Below are 25,559 nucleotides of genomic sequence, written 5' to 3'. Positions count from 1 at the left end.
GGACTACCCCATATTCACGCACCTGGGGCCTTTTAGGCCTGTACTAGGTTTACATGTGATACTCGGTCTTTTTGTCTGTATTGTTGCTGGGGAAGAACTTTTATGACTCTGCTATTGCTGCTATTGCTGGGAAGAGTGTGGATTCTGCATTCCCTTTTTTCCAATATCCTTGATGTGTCAGCCCTCAATAGCTACATTGTTTATTGTCAAACTAATCCAGAATTCCATGCCAACAGGAAAGACAAGAGACATCTATTTTTGACAGAACTTTGTTATGAACTTTTGATGCCTACTATGATGGAGAGAAGCAGCATGATATGCTTATCAAGGCAAATTACGGAGGCAATGATCCGATGTGGAATACGCTTTCTGGAACATCCAGAGCAAAGAGAAAAAAAAAGAAAGCGCTGCTATTTTTGTCCAGCAAAAAAGGAAAGAAAATCGGAGCGTTTCTGTTCTACTTGCGGACAAAATGTATGCAAGGAACTTTCAGCCGAAAAAATAATATGCGAGAATTGTCGGGGAATATGTAAAGTTACAAATAAATATTCCTGCACCAAGTTTGCTACAACCAAAAAATGTTTTCATAAAAAAATTGCATATAGAATGCCTATATTTGGCGTGCCCGTTTACTTACTTTTTTGTTGTTTTATGCACATAATTATGTTTTGAAATATACACATCTTAGGCTGTGTTCCCAGTAGCGCTGGGGTTCGCCAGAAGGGGATCCATAATGGATCTGACCTCCTGGTAACTCCAGCTAAGGCTGCCGGAATGGCGGGATTCCGCCAGCCTTAGCTGGGGTCACCAGGAGGTCAGATCCATTACGGATCCCCTCCTGGCGGACCCCAGCGCTAGTTGGAATGCATCCTTACCTTGCAATTGTAAAATAAATTTTGAAAAGTATTTTTATTTGAGTTATTCCGTGTTATTTGCACACAGGCCTAAAAGGCCCCAGGTGCATGAATATGGGGTAGTCCCAAAAAAAGGTTGTTATACCGAAATGCCTAGAACATAAAAATATATGAACAACTGGAAATTACTAACAACTATATACCTGAGGAATACCTAGAGTTTCAAAATTCTAACTAAAGTAATTTGACAGAAAATAGAAAACAAGTAACCTGGCAGGCCTGCGAGGCCCCAGGTATGCGTCCCCCAGCCTTAGCTGGGGTCACCAGGAGGTCTGAACCATTACGGAATCCCGTCCTGGCGGACCCCTGCGCTAGTGGGAATGCATCCTTACTTTGCAATAAACTTTGAAAAGTATTTTTATTTGAGTTATTCCATGATAATTGTAAATGGGCCTAAAAGGCCCCAGGTGCGTGAATGTGTAGATTTCTATGGGTATGCGTTCTAGGGTTAAACCTGAGACTTTTACCCAGGCCTCCCTGGTTGTGCTAAGATATTATTTGAACTGCCTTATAAGCATATCTATCTGTGTTTGGACTACCATGTACTTATTCGTGTCAAGTATCCTCAAGAATAATTGTACTTCATAGACTTTCTGCATGATTGCATTTTCCTCTGAAGTTTCCTATAGACTGTTAAGCTGCGTATAATATTTACACCAAGTGTTGTGGACTTGAGTTTCTCTCTGCAGCTGTTTGAATCACCGTGTGATAATATAGACTTTACCACTTATAAAACTGTGTCCTGTAGTTGTCTTGTTCCATGCAAAGAGTCTCCTGAGTTATCCCCTATAATTATTACACCAGGTGTACGGTTGTCCAAAGCTCATACACTCAGATCAAGGTGCCTGTTTTCTTGGAAAGGTGATGGAGGAGTTACATCGGTTGTACCAGATAGGAAAGTCTCGGATGACGCCCCTCCACCCCCATACACAGCACCAACGGTTACACGCCGTATACTCTCCTGTTTGGTCGTCCAGGGAAAGAAATTACTGAACTGGAGCTAGGGCCCGAGGAAGACTACCCATGGACAGGAGTATCCCCTTGGGTTCGAGAACATTGACATCAGTTGCAGACTTTGCATTGTCTGGTATGGACCAAGTTTCAAGAATGGGAACATCCCAGGACCACTCCTCTGCATGGAACGGCTCTCCAGGCGGGAGACCATGTCCTGGTATGAGAGAGGTGCCCTCTAGATAAGCTGGAGTCCGGTGGGAAAAGGACCCATATTGGGTGAAGTGTGAAGCGTAGAGTCGACGCTAAGGGACCCATCTATGAGATTCATCATGAGGGAGTGGACATGAATGCCGTGAATGCAGAGCACCCCTTGAGCGCAGGCTGACTTGACAGATCCCCTGCATATCGGTCTACTGTAAGTGGACAACAGACTGCCAGTTTCCCGTTAACCTCCACGCCAGGAGGTGACTCTGAGTTGAGACCAGTGACTGTAACATGCGCACAGCGCAGTGAAAAGCAGATAACTAGGCCAGAGCCCCTTAGCCAGGTACCTGTGTGCACCATGGAGCGAGGCTTTGTCTAGGCAGTACTAAGTACTGGACAGAGCACAGCGCTTGGTTTTTGGGAGTGCAGGAGCACTTCGCATCCTTCAAAGATGCGTCACCCGCTCCTTGGATTGGAACACCATACTCTACAGACACCTCTGAGACTTCATGTGCTGCTGTTGTCAGTGCCACATTGGAGAGCCGAGACACTGGAATCAAGAAAACTACAGACTGATACATTTTATTGCCTTTGTTTCTTGCAATCGAGCTATCATTCATCCGTGTCCCTTCCTAGCTGCCAGTTCTGCCCTACTCCCTTACACATCTCCCGAGTCCCTACACTCCCTGTGCAGAGTATACGTGTTGTTAATAAACCTGTTAACTACTGATCTACCTCCTGTCCATGATGACATCTCGATTTCTACATAATCATCAACAAGTTTCTTACACCTATCAACTAGTATCTTGGACCACTCTTATTTTGCAAACTGCTACAAGTTTCTCGTATGTGAAGGGTACTTTCTCCGAACAGCAATTTTAAGATCTCTCCACAGGTGTTCAATGGTATTTAGATCCAGACTCATTGCTGACCACTTCAGAACGCTCCAGCGCTTTGTTTCCATCCATTTTTGGGTGAAAATAAATACAAAATTTATTGCTTGGAAATTCAGAGACATGTTGACAGAAATTTATAGAATAAATTAACAATTTATGTTTTACTCAAAAATATACATATAAAGAGAAAAATCAGACAAACTGAACATTTTGCAGTGGTCTTTTAACTTTTGCCAGAGCTGTACATATATATATATATATATATATATATATATATATACTAGATTGTGGCCCGATTCTAATGCATCGGGTATTCTAAAATATGCATGTCCCCGTAGTATATGGACAATGATGTTTCCTGAATTCATGGCAGACTGTGCCCGTCGCTGATTGGTCGAGGCAACCTTTATGACATCATCGTCGCCATGGCAACCATTATGACATCTATGTCGATACTGTGCCCGTCGCTGATTGGTCGAGACCTGGCGGCCTCGACCAATCAGAGACGCGGGATTTCCATTATGACATCATCGTCGCCATGCTGTGCCCGTATATATATTTTATTTTATTTTTTTCCACAAGCCATTGAAATAAAATATCCTTTTATTCAGAGGACCAAAACAGGTGTATAGCTTTTAATGTGAATTTATTGTTTCCCAGCTGCGATTGAAAAATTATCCCTTTTCATAGCAGAGAATCTTTGGCTAGTTGTCACTAGGGTTGAGCGACTTTTACTTTTTCAGGATTGTGTCGGGTTTTGTGAAACCCGACTTTGTCAAAAGTCGGTTCGGGTGAAATCGGCCGATTATTGCGAAAAGTCGGGGATCCGACCAAAATACGAAACCCAATGCAAGTCAATGGAGAATCAAAGTCGGCAGTGAGTGGAGGACAGGAAAACACCAACAGAGCCCATTTTAATGCCAAAAACAATAATTATTGTTACTTAAGCTTGTCAATCTTAATTCACCTTATAATAATAGCTAGCCATTGAAAATTTGGGGGTCATTTGGCAACAGTTGTGGGGGGAGTAGGGCTGGCTCAAGTTTTTCGTGGGCCCAGGAAACGCGGACTACGTCACGGCGGTGGAGCAGGGAGAGGTAAGTATTTCAACTTTGCAAGTGCTGTGATCATGAGCAAGCGGGGGGGCACACTCATTCCATTGCCACTGGCACAGGGCCCCTCAAAGTACGGCGTTGTGATTGACGACGGGGGCGCCTCCCACCGGCAGAGACACTTTTGCATACTATGAGGGACCCTGTGCCAGTGACGTTGCAAATGAGTATATAATAATAATAATAATCTTTATTTTTATATAGCGCTAACATATTCCGCAGCGCTTTACAGTTTGTACACATTATCATCGCTGTCCCCGTTGGGGCTCACAATCTAAATTCCCTATCAGTATGTCTTTGGAATGTGGGAGGAAACCGGAGTGCCCGGAGGAAACCCACGCAAACACGGAGAGAACATACAAACTCTTTGCAGATGTTGTCCAAGGTGGGATTAGAACCCAGGACTCCAGCGCTGCAAGGCTGCTGTGCTAACCACTGCACCACCGTGATGCCCCCCCACCTGTTGAAGGAACCTGCACTTTCATCTGTACCTTCCTCTTTGTCCCCATGTAAGGTGGTATAGTATGCGGGAAGGGGAACCTGAGTTTCAGCAGGGTCAGATTCAGGCTGTGTAGAGTGCAAGGGGAATGTAGTGGTCTGTGTCAATGTACCAGCAGACTCATCTAGCAGTGGCTGGGCAATGGGCAGGAATGAGGAGGAAACACAGATATAGGCCCAAAATAAAAAAGTAGGCTAAAAGCTGTTAAAAATTGGTAACAGGAGTAAACAGGCGGCATTGGTTTGTTTAGTGGAGGAGAACAACAATCAGCGGCAGACACCGTTAGTAGGCCCAACCAAACAAGTAGGCCAAATGCAGTTTCATATTCTAAATATAGGCCGAAAGCCTGAAGATTGAAGCTCAGCTTTGTGTAGTAGAGGAAAACACGAGGCAGCAGCAGACAACGTTACTAGGCCCAAACCAAGAACTAGGCCAAATGTAGTTTCATATTGTTGTTACAGGCCGAAAGCCTGAAGCTTCAAGCTCAGCTTTGTTTAGTAGAGGAAAACAAGAGGCGGCAGCAGACAATGTTAATAGGCCCAACCCAACAAGAAGGCCAAATGCAGTTTAATATAAAAAATATTTAAACGAAAGCCTGAAGATTGAAGCGCAAGAAAAATAAACCAGGAGAACACCAAGGAGCCACAGACACCGTTAGCAGGCCCCAACCCAACAAGTAGGCCAAATGCAGTTTAATATTTGAAACGGGACAACAGTTGAAGTTAAGCTTTGTTCAGTGAAGGAAAAAAAAAAGCAGCGGCAGACACCGTTATTATGCCCAAATAATAAAGACAGTGGTAGTAGGCGCAAAGTATTAAATGGAGGCCAGGGCCCCTGTATATTTTAACTATCATCTATCATTTAAAATAATTCGTATTGGCAGTGCCATTTCAGGTTTTACCCGCACAGACTACACAGTGGTGGAGCTGGGAGAGGTAGTATTGCAAGTGGTAGAGCACTGTTCAAGCTGGGGGGGAACACTCTCTCGTGGGCGGTGGTACTGGCACAGGGCCCCTCATATAACGACGGTGTAATATGAGTTGTGGTTTAGTGTCTCCTCCCAAAAAATGAGAAAGTCTGGTGGAAAAGGCCATGGGCGGGGGTTGCCAGCTGGTACTGATGGTGCTGGTGGTGCTGCATCTCGTGGTAGTGGCAAAAGCACAGTAGCACCTAAGGCTGGAGGTGTTCAGCCTGCGTCATCGTCTGGCTACACAAGGCCTCGAAGCCTCCCTTACCTGGGAGTAAGAAAACAGCTTTTAAAGCCGGAGAAGCAGGAACAAGTGTTGTCTTTCCTTGCTGACTCACCCTCTAGCTCTTTTGCCTCCTCTTCCCAAAGTTCTAAATGTAAGAGCAGCCAGTCGTCAGTGGATGCTCCCGGTCAGGAAAAAGACATTTCCTTGTGTCCTTCTCCCAAACCAAAAGTGAAGGATGCAGCAGGCGACACTACAGGTTACTCCATGGAGCTCTTTACACATACCGTGCCTGGGTTAGAAAGGGAAATTGTACACTGCCAATTACAAGAAGGATCGGACATGGAGTGCACTGATGCACAGCCACAGCTAGCTTGTGATGCTGTTCCATTGACTCTGATCACTACATTGCCCTCGCAGTTTACTGAGCCAGAATGTGACCCTGATGAGACTATGGTGCCCTGTCCCGAACGCTATAGCATCTTACACGGTGACACTGAGGAAGGTGCACATGACATTGAGGAGGAGGTGGTAGATGACCCAGTTGTTGACCCAGATTGGCAGCCATTGGGGGAAGAGGGTGCCGCTGACACTAGCTCAGAAGCGGAGGAGGATGATCCGCAGCAGCCATCTACATTGCAACAGCTGTCATCTGGCAGGCCCGTATCATGCCAAAAATGTTTGCGAAAAACAAAAACAGTTTTAGGAGATCGTGGCCATTCGGTGAAAGTAGCACAGCGCACAATGCCTGAAAAGGTTTTCGATAGTAGGAAGAGTGTAGTGTAGCAATTTTTTAACCAAGATCAGAATGATCAGTCAAAAGTTATCTGCAAGAAATGCTCAAAGACGTTTAGCAGAGAGAAGAATCTTCAAAATTTAAATACAATGTGCATGCTTAGACATTTAACCAGCATGCACTTGCAAACCTGGACTAACTACCAAACGTCCCGTACCATTGGTGCACCTGCTCGGAATGAAGGTAGTCAGCAATGCTACATTGCTTCCCTCACTGTAAGCCCACCAGTTTGGACACCACCAGCAGCAAATGTGGAGGTATCGTCGTAAGGCCAAAGCAGTCAGGGAATCACAAGGTTATTGGTAGGAAAGACTGTATGTAGGCCAACAACAAGAATACCATAACAAACTCTCTCTCTCAATCCGCCATGTCCACCACCACCACCACCGCTAGTTCCACCATATGCAGCTCTCCAGTCCAGCTCACCCTACAAGAGACTCTTGTTAGGAAAAGAAAGTACTCATCCTCTCATCCGCGTACACAGGATTTGAACGCCCACATTGCTATACTAATCTCATTACAGATGATGCCCTACTGTTTGGTTGAAAGTGAAGCTTTCAAAGACCTGATGGCCCACGCAGTACCATGCTATGACCTACCCAGTCGACACTTCTTTGCGAGAAAAGCCATCCCAGCCCTCCACCAGCATGTCAAAGACCGCATTGTCCATGCCTTGAGGCAATCAGTCAGTGGAAAGGTGCACCTCACAACAGATGCATGGACCAGTAGGCATGGCCGGGGATGTTACGTGTCCATCATGGCGCACTGGGTTAATGTGTAGGATGCAGGGTCCACAGGGGGCAGCCATAGTGGGACAGTTCAGCCTATCCCACAGTCTAAGGAAAAAGTTGGCTTAAGGCGTTCGCCACTCCTCCTCCTCCAGAAGCGAAAGCTCGTGCACAGAGCGCAGTCGCCCTACCACTCCATCCGCAGCTGCCAGTGTTGCACACGGGGTGTCCCATTATCAAACAGCTAGTGGTAAGCTCCAGCAGGCTGTGTTTCAAATGAAGTGTTTGGGCGACAACAGACACACCGCGGAAGTACTGGTAGAGTACTTGCAGCAACAAACTCAGTCATGGCTGGGCAGAGTAAATCTTGAGGCAGGCAATGTATTCAGTGATAATGGAAGGAATTTTATGGCTGCCATAGCCCTTTCAGAACTGAAACACATACCTTGCCTGGCTCACACCTTTAACCTGGTGGTGCAGGGCTTCCTCAAAAATTATCCAAAGTTACCAGCCCTGCTCCTGAAGGTGCGAAGACTTTGCTCGCACATCCGCCGGATGCCCATACACTCCAGCCGTATGCTGAACCATCAGCAATCGCTGAATCTTCCCCAGCACCACCTAATAATCGACGTTGCAACAAGGTGGAACTCCACACTGCACATGATTCAGAGGCTGTGCGAACAGAGGCGTGCTGTAATTAATTTGTGAGAGGATACACGGGCAGGCACTTGGATGGCAGACATCGAGTTGTCTGGTGTGCAGTGCTTGACGCCATCATAAGCATTAACATCCCACTTATGCGTCTGCTCATGCAAAGTTTGACGCACTTTAAGGAGCAGGCGTCTGCAGCCGAGGAGGAGGGAAGCCTTGATGACAGTCAGCCATTGTCTGCTCAGGGAACTGTCCAGGACGAATTGGCGGACGAAGAGGATGAGGAGGAGGATGATGAGGATGAATATGTATGGGAGGAGGAGGATTCTCAGGTGGGAATAGAAACTGGTGGCATTGCAAGGCCTGGTACAGGTTTATTGCGGGACACTTGTGATGTTGATTTGCAAGAAAGTGGTCCCCAACCCAGCAGAAACAGTTAATTGACACCTGGAACATTGGCCCACATGGCTGAGTATGCCTTGCGTATCCTAAAAAGGGACCCCCGCATTGTTAAAATGATGACCGATGTTGACATGCGGTTGGCCTGCCTCCTGGATACAAGATATAAAGGAAAACTGCAAAATATCATGCCACATGAGAACCTAGGTCAAATATTGGCTACCAAACAAGCAACTCTTGTAGACCGTTTGGTTCAGGCATTCCCAGCACACAGCGACGGTGTTGGTTCTCACACGAGCTGCAGGGGGCAACATGGCAGAGGTGCTAGAGGTGCAGAAATCCAATGTGGCGTTGGACAGAGGGGTTTTATGACAAGGTTGTGGATTGATTTTGCAATGACCGCTGACACGACAGGGACAGCTGCATCGATTCAAAGTGACAGGAGACAGCATTTGTCCAGTATGGTTACAAACTACTTTTCCACCCTTATCGATGTTCTCCCTCACAGGTCATTCCCCTTTGATTACTGGGCATCTAAACTAGACACCTGGCCTGAATTGCCAGAATATGGATTACAGGACCTCGATTGCCCTGCTGTCAGTGTGCTTTCAGAAAGAGTGTTCAGTGCTGCTGGTTCAATACTGACCGAATAAAGGACACGTCTGGCTACCAAAAATGTTGATTAGCTAACCTTCATTTAAATTACGCAATCATGGATTTCACATTCTTTTGCCCCACCTTCCCCTGCTGACACGTAGCTTGCCTGAAAGATGGCTTGCTTTTGGGGGGAGACACAAAATCCCAACTCTGGCCCTGTGGTATAGCACAACACTATGAACGTGGCTGAAAGTGGCTGCCTGATATACGACGCACTAGCAGTACAGCTGAATATACACTGTGTGAGAATTTTAATCTCCATTTTTTGGGGGGAGACACTGAACCCTAACTCTGGCCCTGTGGTATAACACAACACTATGAACGTGGCAGAAAGTGGCTGCCTGATATACGACGCACTAGCAGTACAGCTGAATATACACTGTGTGAGAATTTGAATCTCCATTTTTTGCGGGGAGACACTGAACCCTAACTCTGGCCCTGTGGTATAACACAACACTATGAACGTGGCAGAAAGTGGCTGCCTGATATACGACGCACTAGCAGTACAGCTGAATATACACTGTGTGAGAATTTGAATCTCCATTTTTTTGGCGGAGACACTGAACCCTAACTCTGGCCCTGTGGTATAACACAACACTATGAACGTGGCAGAAAGTGGCTGCCTGATATACGATGCACTAGCAGTACAGCTGAATATACACTGTGTGAGAATTTGAATCTCCATTTTTTGGGGGGACACACTGAACCCTAACTCTGGCCCTGTGGGATAACACAACACTATGAACGTGGAAGAAAGTGTCTGCCTGATATACGACGCACTAGCAGTACAGCTGAATATACACTGTGTGAGAATTTTAATCTCCATTTTTTGGGGGGACACACTGAACCCTAACTGTGGCCCTGTGGTATAACACAACACTATGAACGTGGCAGAAAGTGGCTGGAATTATTATAAAGAAAAAAAAAAGGTACTGCAATAACACACTCCCTAGTCCCTACAATGATCTCAGGACAAGTATGGCAGCAATAAAAAGGACTTCAGAACAAAAAAGTGTGGACAAATAAACAAGACAGGTAACTGTGCAGAAAGGAGCAACAGGATTTTTGCTTTGAAAAAAGCAGTTGGTTTGCACAGCACCGTGCACACAGCTATGCAGCTGCTGCAGTAAAATACGACCTCCACTGTCCCTGGACAAAAATGTGGTGTTGGACAGTGAAAATCGCTACTGCACAAGCGGTTTGGGGGTTAATATTCCCTCCCTAACTCTGTCCCTGCTTCTGACGAAGCTGCAGCACCCTCTCCCTATGCTCAGATCGGCAGAAGTAAGATGGCGGTCAGCGTGCACGCCCCTTTATAGCCCCTGTGACGCCGCAGACAGCAAGCCAATCACTGCCATGCCCTTGTCTAAGATGGTGGGGACAGAGACCTATGTCATCACGCTGCCCACACTCTGCGTCCTCCTTCATTGGATGAAAAACGGCGGTAACAGCGTCATACGAAACGCAACTTTGGCGCTCTGATCGTGTACCGCATGGCCGATCCCACACTAGGATCGGTTCGGGTTTCGTGAAACCCGACTTTGCCTAAAAGTTGCCGATTTATGAAAATGACCGATCCGTTTCACTCATTGCTAGTTGTCACCAAGCCTTTCCAAAATGTAGCCCTATCTTGGGAGTGAGAAGCTAGGAGATGTGTTGCTCGTGTGGCTGTGCAATGATTGTGGGGTGTATAGAGATTCAAAAAATAAAAAGAGACCTTTTATATTAAAGGTGAAAAAAGAAAATATGGTCATGTGCCTTTACAAATTAGAATGAGATCCGAAAAGCTAGATAGGATCATGTTCTAAAAACATGTATCTGCAACTGGCGGGTATTCAGGTGGCATGTGTACACATCTAATATTAGAGCAGTGAAGCAGGCTAAGAAAATATTTTAACCAAAGCACACACTTTGTTGGGTAAACAGATGTGCTTAAGTTGCAGGGTTATGGAAAATTTGCTTGTGTGTTTCAAAATACAAGAATCACACTTTCAGTGGAAGGCAAACTTTGAATTCAAAATTGATTTTTAGCTGGACAATTAGCAACGAGGGGTTTGATACTGATCCTCCTTGCTTGCAATGTGTGAAAAATATGCAGCTATTAAGGAGCTGTTACTACAATATATTACTACATTGATCAATTAATAGTCACATTGAGTGACCATACAGCTACGATAGTAGGTATATATCACTTGAATTGTTGATTTAGTATTCACAGGCTGAGACGATCACTCCCATTTTCAATCTGGTACATTGGCACTAAAGTACTGCACTTCAATTGCATTATGCTTTTCTTCTATCCCAATGCCGTGTTTTCTGAGATCCTACCCCTACACAGTGCAGGCATAAAACAACATTTCTTGACTGTACCCTACCTTTTATACTGACTATGATTTCCCTTTCTGATTAGCTGGGCTGGACCATGTGAACAAATTGATGCAGGCAGGGCACTATGGAGAAGCCGGCTTGGCTACTCTTGCCATTATTAGCATGATAACTGAGTCTACAACAGTGCTCAAAATGGCACTGGGCATACTTTTTTTTTGTCAGAGTTTTCGAATTTGCGTGGAACTGAAAATTTCAGGAATTTTGTCTAGAACTCAATCCTCCGCGGATCGATCAACTCATCTCTACTCACCTATTTTGCCCATTATTATACAGAGATGTTTAAGTGCACCAGGAATGGCCTTAAACCACCTATATTTGGACAGAGTAAATGTAAACCCTGATTGTTTACCTAGGTCATGCACAAGTTGGCAGTGATTGTTTCAGAAAAATTGGGACCAGATCAAGCAACTTAGGGACTGCCGTTAAGTACCATATATACTTGAGTATAAGCCGACCCGAGTATAAGCCAAGACACCTACTTTTACCACGGAAAATTGGGTAAGCTTATTGACTAGATTATAAGCTGGGTATGCAATGTCCCCTCATCCCTGTCCTGCTATGCATGGCTCCCCCTTCCCTGTCCTGGTATGTGTGGCTCCCCCTTCCCTGTCCTGGCATGAATGCCTACCCGTCCCTGCACGTCGGCATGCATCCCCTGTCCCTGTCATTCTATGCAGGCCTCCCTCTTCCCTGTCCTGGTATGAATGCTTCCCCATCCCTGCCCCTGTCTGCATGCCTCCCCCCCATTCCTTCCCTGTATGCATGCCTCCCTTGTTCAGTCCGTGTATGCATCCCTCCCCTTCCCTGTCCTGGTATGAATGCCTTCCCCATTCTATCCCTGTATGCATGCTTCCCAGTTCCATCCCTGTGTGCATGTTTGCTATTGAAAAAAAACAAAACATCATACTCACCTACCTGCGCGCCCTGGGTGCTGGCACTTCATCTCATTCCGGCCGCTGTCGCCTGGCTGCAGCTCTTCCTGTGCTCAGCGGTCACGTGGTACCGCTCATTAAGGTGATCAATATGCACTCCACCCCTATGAGAGTGGAGATGCATCCATATTAATCACCTTAATGAGCAGTACCACATGACCGCTGAGCACAGGAAGAGCTGCAGGCAATTGTTGCAAGCAATTGTTACTACCCACCTTTTGTGTCTCCCCTTTTTCCTTATAGATTGTAAGCTTGCAAGCAGAGCCCTCATTCCTCTTGATATCTGTTGATCTATGTGTTTATTGTTATGCTGTAATGTCTATTGTCTGTACCAGTCCCCACTATAATGTAAAGCGCTACGGAATATGTTAGCGCTATAGAAATAAAATTATTATTATATTATTATTATTATTAATATCTTTGCTGTGGACAATTTCTTTAAGTGTATTTTCTTAAATGTTTGAGTATTGTATTTAACATTTCAAAAGAGTGAAAATAGCGAGTATAGATGTGTGTCTCCTTAACCCCTTTCTTCAGCCATCAATTTTTGTTTTTACGTTTGTAATTTTCCCTTCTCTTCTCCCAAGAGCAATGACTATTTTTTTTACTTTTCTGTTGATATAGACATATGAGGACTTGTATTTTTCAGGAAGAGTTGTAGCTTTGAATGACATTGCCATTTTACAATACAATGTACTGAAAAATAGAAAGGAAAATTCCAAGTTGGATTAAGTTCATAATTTCAAAGGTTGAAGGTAGACATATGTCTATTTAATTAAACATATAACCTAACATGTTGATCCACAGGAAGGCAAAAATCCCACAATGCATAAGCTAATTGCCCCATATTAGGGGAAAAATGCCCCATATAAGGGGGAAAATACAGCAATCAGACTAGTTCCCTGGATCAATTACCCATCATAGAATCTAGAAAGGCATTTAGGTCCTCCTAAAACTTTTTTTTGTACATATACGTCATTTTGCGCTAAGAGGGTAAAGGAGTTGTCCGGCATTTATTAAACACTTTACTTTGGGCATTGTTGACCTAAAAAAAAGCAACACGTGAGTAGGTGAAAATCATGTTCCCATGTTTTTCAAAGCTGGTTATCTTGAGGCAGTAATCTCAGAATGTATCAAGCCAACAGGAAATGTAATTATAGACACATCAGTGAACTCTTGAAATGCCCAATGTGTCATCTCACTCTTACCACTTGCAGTCCGCCTTTGATGCAACTCTGGTGATGGGGACGGGGATGGCAGACAGTCTAGGTGAGAAGATGTAGAATTATTTTTCTTCTGATTTTCTTCTTCTGACAGGTCAATAAATCTGGTGACTGGCAATCCAGCTACTGGTTGTTTATATCTAGCATACTGAAGAGCATCCATGATCCATCTCATTTCACGCCAAATTTCATCTGTTTGCTGCAAAACATGAATAATTCCTGACTCAGTATAGCACCAGGATAATGGTATAGCAGCAGTCAAAAAAAATATCTGAGCTAGGGACTAAATTTAATGTTGGTGGGATATAAGGGCTAATATGGCCTGGTGTCCTATTCAGACACTATGCAGCTTCCCTGGAGTTTTAGCTTTCAATTTTTCTTTCCACCAAAATATTTGCGGCTCTTCTCAGATTATCTGATGCACATTTTTCATCAGTAACCTGATATACTTCTACTGTTCTCAGTTTGGGTAGTGCTGGGAAAATTATGGGAAATGTTTCAGATTATGGAAGCACAGTCTGCATTGACAAAAGTCAGCAACCGTAATGCTGGGGAAAGAGAATGGGATACTACTACAAGTTGGCAGAACTGTGCTGTAAAACATAGAGCTCCTGGTAATATTACCTGCTACAACACATCACTAGGGATGAGCAAACCCATGGAAGTCTGGGTTCTGGTACCCAACCCAAACTATATTCCAAAGTTCGGTTAGGGTATCAGAATTGTACCCGAACATTAAGCAGGACCTGAACCCCATTGAAAACAATGTGGACCCCAACTCTTGAGCTGGCAAATTTTCATTCTCTTACTCTAGCTCTTCCTCCCTCCCTTGCCCGGAACTCAAAACTTTGCAAAGGACATTCGAAAGAAGTCCGTCTTCTGAGTACAGTTGTACTTTTGGACACTAACAGTCCAGTACGAACCCCGAACTTTTAAGTTTGGGTTTGCTCGTCTCTACACATTACATGTTAAAGTCAACCAATGGATCACAGGGTCCCTGAAAGCACAGCATCTACCCAGATACTGTATATGATACCTTCAAAATAATAATGTTAGCATCTGCAAAACTAACACTATACAGTTATTTCCCTCCCGCCCTTATTCCCAAATTGCCTGTTTATCTTAAAATAAAAAATTTTGGAAAAAGAAAGCAATTGACTAGTTTAGTTCCACAGTACAGACAAACTAATTCTTAAGATAATGTCAGGTGGAGCATCAATAGTTTGATAATGACATGGCTGGAAATCACAGTGGCAAACAGCCCCATCTGTATTTTAATTCACCTTTAAAAACTGTTTTTATTATGGTTTTATAAGCGGAACAGCTTTTCACCTGTAAAATAAAGTGATTTAAAGAGTATTTGTCACTAGGTCAAAAGTGACCAGTTTTTGTTCTCATTTTATCCCACTCTGTTATTTTTTTTTCTTTTTACTCCTTCATATGGCTCCACAGACATGGACCTTTTTATTTAGTGTTACTTTTTACGGTCTTTACCAAGGGGGCAGGATTCTCTATGGTGTGCCTTTGTATTATTATCCTGTTTGCACTATCTGCTTTGGTAGAGACTAGTGATGAGAGAGTGTACTCGTTGCTCTGGTTTTCACGAGCACGCTCGGGTGGACTCCGAGTATTTGTTAGTGTTCGGAAATTAAGTTTTCATCACGGCAGCTGAATAATTTACAGCTATTAGCCAGCTTGATTACATGTGGTGATTCCCTAGCAACCAGGTGACCCCCACATGTACTCAGCCTGGCTAATAGCTGTAAATCATTCAGCTGAGGCGATGAAAACTTAATCTCCGAACACCACCAAATACTCGGGAGATCACCCGAGCATGCTCGGGAAAACCCGAGCAACGAGTACGCTCGCTCATCACTAATACCTAACAAAAGTCTAATATTTCTGCACTCATATGGTGAATAAAAAGAAAAAAGCAGGGATAAGATAAGAAAAAAAACTGGTCACTTTTGACTTTGTGACAGACCATTTTTAAGAAAATTAGTTAGATTAATAAAGCACAACAGCCACATTTTCAGCTGCGTTGTGATGACACCTTGGCTTTCAATGCTTTCAATACCATCATTTTTGTCCTACTGGAACTTGTAGCATAAATCTGAGCAGTACAGCTTCTGGTAACATCATAAGAATTGGAAAAGGGACAAAAAGGACCACTGCATTGTATAGCACATGTTTAAAGGGGTTTCCAACACTTGATTTTTTTTATATACAGCTGCCAATGATCTGAAATAGCAAAAGGAGTAATAGTCTTCTTACTAATCCGCTGGTTCACAATGCTGAGGTTTCCCTGGTGGCCTCAGTGGTGTCAGAACGTCACTGCTATGGACAGAAGTTGGCTACAGTAGTTGGCTACAGTCACTTACTGTTGCAAAATGTCATGGAGCCAGGTCAACAGGGACCATTGTGGGGCTACACGAGCATTGGATATAAGATTGGCTGAGACTGATAAAGTGGTGATTACTCCATTTGTTATTTTAGACTATTGGGGCTATTTTTAGAAAATGTATTAGGTAGAACAACTGCTTTGACCTCTTGGTGTTCTCTGAATTGCCTGTTCGTTGTTCCACCTCCACATACCCTGCATTAGATGTAACACAGTGTACCTGTGACGACTCAGCTGTCAGGTGACCCAGAACCAGGGGCACTTTCCCTGTCCCTAACAGTAGGGGGCACCTTAGCTTGCCCTATTCTCCAGGATACTTCTGAAGGTGAAGATGCTGGGGCCTCCACCCGTGCCTTATCTCCTGAGTTAGCCCTCCGTCTGTTCCCTTCCCCTACCCAGAGAAAAGGGGAGCTGCCATGCATCGCAATACACCAACCCAACGAACAAGGCAACATGAACATGGGGTACCTGAAAATACTAGGCATACAAATATTAACTCACATACAACAGTGGAATGCAAAGGGGAGTGGATGTTGGGGAAAAACTAAAGTAAGGGGAAGGAAGTAAATTATTACACTTACAAACCCACGTAACAGTCACAGATAACTGACTCCCTAGATCTAGGGAAGATAGATTGTGCCTATCCCTGAAGGTAGCCTTTCCTATCAGCGGAGGTTGGCACCCTGGGTAGCGAAGTGGCGCTCCCGCTCCACATCAACTGACCCTCAATGACCCTCACCAGGACTCCTTATCAAAGCGAAAACCAAACACCCAATAAAGTGCTATAGTGCAAAACAACTTATTTGTCTGTTTCTTGGTGCTTGATAACTACTGGGCAGTGCAGACAATAGAGCTCAGCGTTTTAGAGACATGCAAAATTACCATATAACTAAAATCTGTCATGAGCCTTCTAGGGCAATAAATATGTCTTGGTTAATCTTTCTGTTATCACTAATATCCCAATGTGATAAGAATAAGAGAAGGGGGAGTTTAGTGTATAATCTCCAATAAGAGAAACACTATATATATAGTGTATAGTATATACTAGAGGCAATCATTTTCTGGCACATAACAACTTTGTGGTTAGTTTACTCAGATTCATATTGAATCATGACTGCTTCTTGTTTGATGGTAAATTCTACCACCAGCTCAGGAGCACAGCCATGGGCAGCCCCTGTGCCCCCACCTATGCCAACCTGCTCCTGGGCTGGTGGGAGGACACCATTGTTTTTCAGGATGAGGATGTCACATGGTGTCCCAGAATTATTTTTGGGGGGCGCTACATTGATGAGATCCTCGTCCTGTGGTCGGGCAACAAGAGATCTTTTGAAGAGTTTGTGGCATATCTCAAAGTCAACAATCTGGGATTGAGGTTTACATGTGAGGTGGGCGGGGACAAGATTCCTTTTTTGAATATTTTCATTGCAAGGGATAATGATGGCCATCTTGGCACTTCCATTTATCATAAACCTACAGCATCTAATATATCATATAATGAAAAACTGGCCTATATACATGACACTTCCAACAAGACAGAAAAATCCAAAAAATAGAACGGAAGCCAATGTCATGAGTACAAATTACCAACAACTTTATTAAATGATTTTTTTTAAAAAAACAAACACCTCTCTTTCTTATATTCACAATGGAGACAACACATGCAAATTAACTGCCAGGTGCAGGTCAGGTATCACAAACCATTTATATATTCACAAATTCTAATGTTCATAGGGGTAGAGAGACCTTTCATAGGAACAATGGTATATTTGCTTTTAAATGCCACTAATATTTAGGGTTTAAAAATCCCAGACTCAAGAGTATATAGGACTAATCATGCGGTGGAAATAACAAAGTGCTATGTGCTATATATTTGCAAAGTGCAATAATCTACAACCACCACTAGATAGGTCCTTAAGCAAGTAGAGAATCACATAGACAAGTCCTATTATTGGCCACAGAACAAATAAAGATTACTCATACTATGTTAGTGCATTGCCGGCTCAAATAAGCCATGTCCCATATTGTATGCATAAATTCAAAGAAATGGATGTAATACATAACCTGCACGTGCAGTCCTGAGCCCCAACGATCGTTTCGCGTTAGCTTCGTCCAGGGGAATGGGGGAATAATATTTGATTATCTGTCATTTGACCATCTTCTCTTCTGTGTTGGGGTGTGTTATATAAGAAGCCTATTTAAAAATACATCTATATATTATGAGGGTTTCTCTAATTGGAGATTATACACCAACCCCCCCCCTCCCCGCTCTTATTCTCATCACATTGGGATATTAGTGATAACAGAAAGATTAACCAAGACGTACCTTTTGCCCGAGAAGGCTCGTGACAGATTTTAGTTGTGTGGTCATTTTGCATGTCTCTAAAACACTGAGCTCTATTGTCTGCACAGCTCAGTAGTTATTAGGCACCAAGAAACAGACAATTAAGTTGATTTTGCACTATAGCACTTAGCACTTTATCGGGTGTTTGTTGGTGGCTTTGATAAGGAGTCCTGGTGAGGGTCATCTAGGATCAGTCGACGTGGAGCAGGGGCGCCACTTCGCTACCCAGGGTGCCAACCTCCGCTGATAAGAAGGGCTACTTTCAGGGATAGGCACAATCTATCTTCCCTAGATCTTTCCAATTATTGTCACTTTTTGAATTTATAGTTCCATTGTTGCATATGCCGGTGGATAACTTTCACAGGATCATCGCCTCAAGACCCTGTACCGATTCCTTTTTTTCAGAATTGTGGTATTTTTGGATCTTTTTAGAAATAATATATTAAAAGTTAATTTTTAAAGGGTTTTTGTTTTGACACTTGGTTCACTCACAGTACCAGTTTTACTTGGACTGCTTGTTTCAGGCACAGCAGTTAATGAATTGTAACTTATCTGGAAATATTGTGCAACTGTCACTTTAAAGGGAACATGTCACCTGATTTGGGTAGGATGGATCAGAGAAAATATATTTTTAAGATGAACCGCAGTGACAAGACTAGTCAGAAACAGCCATTGCCCAGTGCCGCAGAATGTGATTGACAGGTCTCTTCCATAGTCAGAGACCTGTCAATAACTTCTAGCGGTGCTTGCAAAATCCGGCGGCACCGACTAGTCTGGTCTTCACCTATGGTCTCTGGTCAGTTCTTTAAAGTATGTTTTTTCTGAAATGCTGCATTGATACAGCCAAACTCTGATTCTTGCTGCTTCAGGCAATTTATTTATTGACAGGTCCCCTTTAAAAGTGGAATCAGTGATTACTAGCCCTCCACCCTATAATATTCAAAGACTTATACCTGAACTTGTATTATTATTTTCTTATGTATGAATGTCAGTATAATAGTTGCAGCAACTCTACTTTCCTAAATGCTGCAGGAACATAAGTGACCTAGTGGCGAGTATTGGCATGCTTGCAGAAAAAGTAATCATATAGTCAATCATACTCAGTGGGGCATAGTGTTAACAATGATGATATGGGCTGCATAAAAGTGATCTAAAAATATAGGACATCAAACGTAGGGGCATCAGTACAGAACAATGCGTGTTATGTGCTTTGGAATAAAATATTATCTGTTTCGGACCCAATTTGGATATAAACAGACTGAGAAATGTGCCCTGTTGGTATGTCCGATGTGTGATTTTCAGAACTATACGGTATTTACCTAGCCTTTCCCTGCTCTCTGTAATGTGCGGTTAGTGGAATGACTGTTATACAGTTTTAATGTATGATCACACACATGTTCCTGTGGTTTGTGGTCACTGCTGAAGATCACTGTGGTCTGCATAGATGATTTATTCCTTACAAGGTATGGTACAGCTGCTTTTTATTAGCATGGAGCAATCTTACCATCAGCTAAGAGATATTCTGTGCCTGTGTGACAGAGACAAGCAGAAAAATCAGGATATCTTCTCTCTTGTGTATGCATGGCAAAAGTAAATACGTATCAACATAGCAGAAGACAAAACAGACGCCGTTGTGTATTTCAAAAGTTTGGCAGTTTTCTGTATTGTCTTCAAAAATAATATGGAAAGGTAAGGATTTGGAACGTTTCGTGTGGATGAAAAACTGTGATTGTTGAATGCCAGTGCAGAGCTGGCACAGTAATAGTTTCTGTGTTGTAGGCATGCCAGTTTTCAAGTAACCAGCATTTCAAAAATTATTATTTGAGGCACAATACCATGTGAAAACAAGATTTTTTTTTTTATTAAAGAAGCATTCCCATTTTTTTTTTAAATTAAATGTGTGTATATAATGTAATGTGAGTGTACTAACCCCTTAGTGACATAGCCAATTTGGTACTTAATGACCAAGCCAATTTTTACAATTCTGACCACTGTCAATTTATGAAGTTACAACTCTGTAATGCTTCAACGTATCCCACTGATTCTGAAAATGTTTATTCATGACATATTGTACTTATTGTTAGTGGTATAATTTCTCGATATAACTTGCATTTATTTATGAAAAAAAGGAAATTTGGCAAAAATTTACTTAATTTTTGTACCTTTAAATCAGAGAAAGGTGTCACACAAAAAAGACAATAAATAACATTTCCCACATGTCAACTTTACATCAGCCCAATTTTGGAAACATAATTTTTTCTTGTTAGGACATTATAAGGGTTAAAAGTTGACCATCGATTTCTAATTTTTCCAACAAAATTTACAAAACCATTTTTTTTAGGGACCACCTTACATCTGTAGTGAGTTTGGGAGGCTAATATAACAGAAACTACCCAAATTGACACCATTCTAAAAACTGCAACCCTCAAGGTGTGCAAAACCAATTCAAAAAGTTTATTAACCCTTCAGGTGCTTCACGAGAACTAAAGCAATGTGGAAGGAAAAAATGAAAATTTTACTTTTTCACAAAAAATTTACTTTGGAACCAATTTTTTTTATTTTCACAAGGGTATCAGGAGTAAATAGACCACAAAATTTGTTGTGCAATTTCTCCTGAGTACACCAATACCCCATATGTGGGGGAAAGCCACGATTTGAGCGCATGGCAGGGCTCAGAAAGGAGAGAGTACCGACTTTTTGAATGCAAAATTGGCTGGAATCAATGGCGGCGCCATGTCACGTTTGGAGACCCCCTGATGTACCTAAACAGTGGAACCCCCAATTCTATCTCCATAACCGTAACCCTAACCACAACCCTAACACACCCCCAACCCTAATGCTAACCCTAACCGCAATCCCAACCATAACCACAACCCTAACCCTATCCCAACCGTAACTTTAGCCCCAACTCTAACTTTAGCCCAACCCTAACCGTAGCCTAACGGTAACTTTAGCCACAAGCTAACTATAGCCCAACCCTCACTTTAGCCCCTACCTTAACCCTAGCCCAACCCTAACCCTTGTCCAACCCTAACCCCAGCTATAACCCCAACTATAAGCCCAACCATAACCCTAACCCTAACGGAAAAATGGAAATAAATGCATTTTTTTAATGTTATTATTTTTACCTAACTAAAGGGGTGATAATGGGGGGTTTGATTTACTATTTTTTTGTTTTGATCACTGTGATAGGGAAGAAGACGCCGCCAGCTGGGGGATTTCACGAGAGGATGCAGGGATGCGGGAGGTTCTTGAGGGGAGATCTGGGAACCCCATTTCTCTCTCCTCTAATGTGCGATCACATCAGAGGAGAGTGAAATTAAATGGGAAATTGGACTTCATTTTTTTGCGGTCACCGTTATTCCGTTAATAATCTTTCCGCTAATCTTATATCCGTGTTCCAAGGCCCAAAACATAAAGCAAGAAATAATGCATAAAGCTGGATATATTCACAATAGTGAAAATTATAAATGTTGTAAATGGAAACAAGAAAAGCTTTTAAAACATTTTAATTTGGGAAATCAGAAAGATCTTCAAGATCTTCCACCAATAAAGTATTATATATGGATAAGCTGACCCGTGGAAGTTTGGGTCAGTTGGGTTCGGCTGAACTTTTTTCCAACGTTCGGTCCAGGTACCAGAATTTGACCCGAACTTGACCCAGATCCCATACCCCATATAAAACAATGGGGATCTGAACTTTTGTGCTGTAAAATGATTGTAGTAAGGGCTAGGGGGCTGCAAAAGGAAGCAAAATGGATAGAGCAGAAAAATTGCCTTGCAAACAAATGTGGAATAGGAAAATTACTTAAAATAACAGAATAAAAGAATCTAAAAAATAATAATATTCAACTAGAAGGCGAAGGTCCAAGTGGAGTAATGGAGTAGTGCCTTACATGTGTAGTTTACTGTACTTATTAAAAAATAAATGAATGGAAAAAACAACTTGAGATCTCCTATTTTTTCAATATCCAGCCAAGGGAATGAAGACAGCTGTGAGTTGGTCTTATTATTGTCACAATTCCTCCACTCTGTGAATGATTGCTATGCTGTTCTTTGGAAACTGTCTTGCTGGGCTGTCTGTGCCACAATTGACAGTTCTGCTGTCCAATTTGTGATCGGAATGTGCGGGACTTTCTGTTATGATCCTTAGTGGTTGAGGATCACGAATTACTCCAGCTAAGTAACAAACATAGGACAAGCTCTAGGGAGGTGGCAAACTGGACTAACCGCAAATCTGAACCTATCCAAACACACTAGAAGTAGCCGGTGAACGTGCCTAAAAAATCCTAGACGTCTCGAGCCAGCCTGAGGAACTAACTACCCCTAGAGAGAAAGAAAGACCTCTCTTGCCTCCAGAGAAATAATCCCCAAAGATATAGAAGCCCCCAGCAAATAATAACGGTGAGGTAAGAGGAAGGCACATACACAGGGGTGAAAACAGACTCAGTAAATGAGGCCCACTAATACTAGATAGCAGAAAATAGCAAGGGGTCTGTGCGGTCAGTAATAAACCCTAACAAAATATCCACACTGAGATTTCAAGAACCCCCGCACCAACTAACGGTGTGGGGGGAGAAACTCAGTCCCCTAGAGCAACCAGCAAGCAAGGAGATCACATCTTAGCAAGCTGGACAAGAAACATGATGAATGCTGATAATCAAAAAATGAACGGACAAAAACTTAGCTTGTCTTGGAGAGGCTGGGAGCAAGGTAATCACAAGGAATCTGAAGAGCACTGAATACATTGATAGCAGGCAAGGAACTGAGTATCCAGGTGAGTTAAATAGGAAACGAACCAAGGATAACGAACCAGCTGATGCAGCCAACCTGCAGAAGACAACACTACACAGTACCGCTTGTGACCACTAGAGGGAGCCTAAAAATAGAGTTCACAACAGTACCCCCCCCTTGAGGAGGGGTCACCGAACCCTCATCAAGACCCCCAGGGCGATCAGGATGAGCCGCGTGGAAGGCACAAACCAAATCGGCCGCATGAACATCAGAGGCGACAACCCAGGAATTATCCTCCTGACCATAGCCCTTCCACTTCACCAAATACTGAAGCCTCCGTCTAGAGATACGAGAATCCAAAATCTTCTCCACCACGTATTCCAATTCACCCTCGACCAGCACCGGAGCAGGAGGGTCAACAGAAGGAACCACAGGTACCACATACCTCCGCAACAAAGACCTATGGAACACATTATGAATGGCAAACGATGCTGGGAGATCCAAACAAAAAGACACCGGGTTAAGGATTTCCAAGATCTTATAAGGACCGATGAAGCGAGGCTTGAATTTAGGAGAGGAGACCTTCATAGGAACATACCGAGAAAACAGCCACACCAAATCCCCAACACGAAGTCGGGGACCCACACCGCGGCGGCGATTGGCAAAGCGCTGAGCCTTCTCCTGTGACAACCTCAAATTGTTCACCACATGATTCCAAATCTGCTGCAACCTATCCACCACAGAATCCACCCCAGGACAGTCAGAAGACTCAACCTGACCCAAGGAAAAACGAGGATGGAAACCAGAATTGCAGAAAAAAGGCGAAACCAAAGTAGCAGAACTAGCCCGATTATTAAGGGCAAACTTGGCCAATGGCAAAAAAGTCACCCAATCATCCTGATCAGCAGAAACAAAACATCTCAAATAAGTTTCCAACGTCTGATTAGTTCGCTCGGTTTGGCCATTAGTCTGAGGATGGAAGGCCGACGAAAAAGATAAATCAATGCCCATCTTAGCACAAAAAGTCCGCCAAAACCTGGACACAAACTGGGATCCTCTATCAGACACAATATTTTCAGGAATGCCGTGCAAGCGAACCACATTCTGAAAAAATAGAGGAACCAAATCGGAGGAGGAAGGCAACTTAGGCAAGGGCACCAAATGGACCATCTTGGAAAAACGATCACACACCACCCAGATGACAGACATTTTCTGAGATACTGGAAGATCCGAAATAAAATCCATGGAAATGTGCATCCAATGCCTCTTCGGGATAGGCAAAGGCAAAAGTAAACCGCTGGCACGAGAACAGCAAGGCTTTGCCCGAGCACAAATCCCACAAGACTGCACAAAGGAACGCACATCCCGCGACAAGGAAGGCCACCAGAAGGACCTAGCCACCAAATCTCTGGTACCAAAAATCCCAGGATGACCCGCCAACACCGAAGAATGAACCTCGGAAATAACTCTGCTGGTCCATCTATCCGGAACAAACAGTCTCTCTGGTGGACAACGGTCAGGTCTATCCGCCTGAAATTTCTGCAGCACTCGTCGCAAATCTGGGGAAATGGCAGACAAAATCACTCCCTCTCTGAGAATACCAGCCGGCTCAGAAACTCCCGGAGAGTCAGGCACAAAACTCCTAGAAAGTGCATCAGCCTTCACGTTATTCGAACCAGGCAGGTATGAGACCACAAAGTTGAAACGGGAGAAAAACAGCGACCAACGAGCCTGTCTAGGATTCAGGCGCTTGGCAGATTCGAGGTAAATCAGGTTTTTGTGATCAGTCAAGACCACCACACCATGTTTAGCTCCTTCGAGCCAATGTCGCCACTCCTCAAATGCCCACTTCATAGCCAACAACTCCCAATTACCAACATCATAATTCCGCTCGGCAGGCGAAAACTTTCTTGAAAAGAAAGCACATGGCTTCATCACAGAGCCATCAGAGCTTCTCTGCGACAAAACAGCCCCTGCTCCAATCTCAGAAGCATCAACCTCGACCTGGAAGGGGAGAGAGACATCTGGTTGACATAAGACTGGAGCTGAAGAAAACCGGTGCTTCAGTTCCCGAAAGGCCTCCACGGCCGCAGGAGACCAATTAGTCACATCAGAACCCTTCTTGGTCAAATCCGTCAAAGGTTTAACCACGCTAGAAAAATTAGCGATGAAACGACGGTAAAAATTAGCAAAACCCAAGAACTTCTGAAGACTCTTAACAGACGTAGGCTGAGTCCAGTCATGAATAGCCTGGACCTTGACTGGGTCCATCTCCACAGTAGAAGGAGAAAAAATAAAACCCAAAAAGGAGACCTTCTGTACTCCGAAGAGGCATTTTGAGCCCTTCACAAATAAAGCATTAGCACGCAGGACCTGAAACACCATCCTGACCTGCTTCACATGGGACTCCCAATCATCAGAAAAGACCAAAATGTCATCCAGATAAACAATCATAAATTTATCCAGATATTCTCGGAAGATGTCATGCATGAAGGACTGAAACACAGAAGGAGCATTAGAGAGTCCAAAAGGCATCACTA

General features: G+C 43.5%; 1 protein-coding gene across 1 annotated transcript in view; it reads right to left on the bottom strand.

Annotated features, from left to right (window-relative positions):
• The window catches only part of ANKFN1 (ankyrin repeat and fibronectin type III domain containing 1), a 1,096,304-nt gene that overhangs the window by 63,920 nt on the left and 1,006,825 nt on the right, over positions 1 to 25,559 (bottom strand). The window contains exon 17 of the mRNA XM_077257596.1: positions 13,529 to 13,742. Within this exon, the coding sequence (XP_077113711.1) occupies positions 13,529 to 13,742 (214 nt within the window). The remainder of the gene's footprint in view (positions 1 to 13,528; positions 13,743 to 25,559) is intronic.

Source organism: Ranitomeya variabilis, chromosome 4, assembly GCF_051348905.1.
Source record: "Ranitomeya variabilis isolate aRanVar5 chromosome 4, aRanVar5.hap1, whole genome shotgun sequence".
Classification (NCBI taxonomy): Eukaryota; Metazoa; Chordata; class Amphibia; order Anura; family Dendrobatidae; genus Ranitomeya; species Ranitomeya variabilis.
This window is presented reverse-complemented; position numbering and strand designations above follow the sequence as displayed.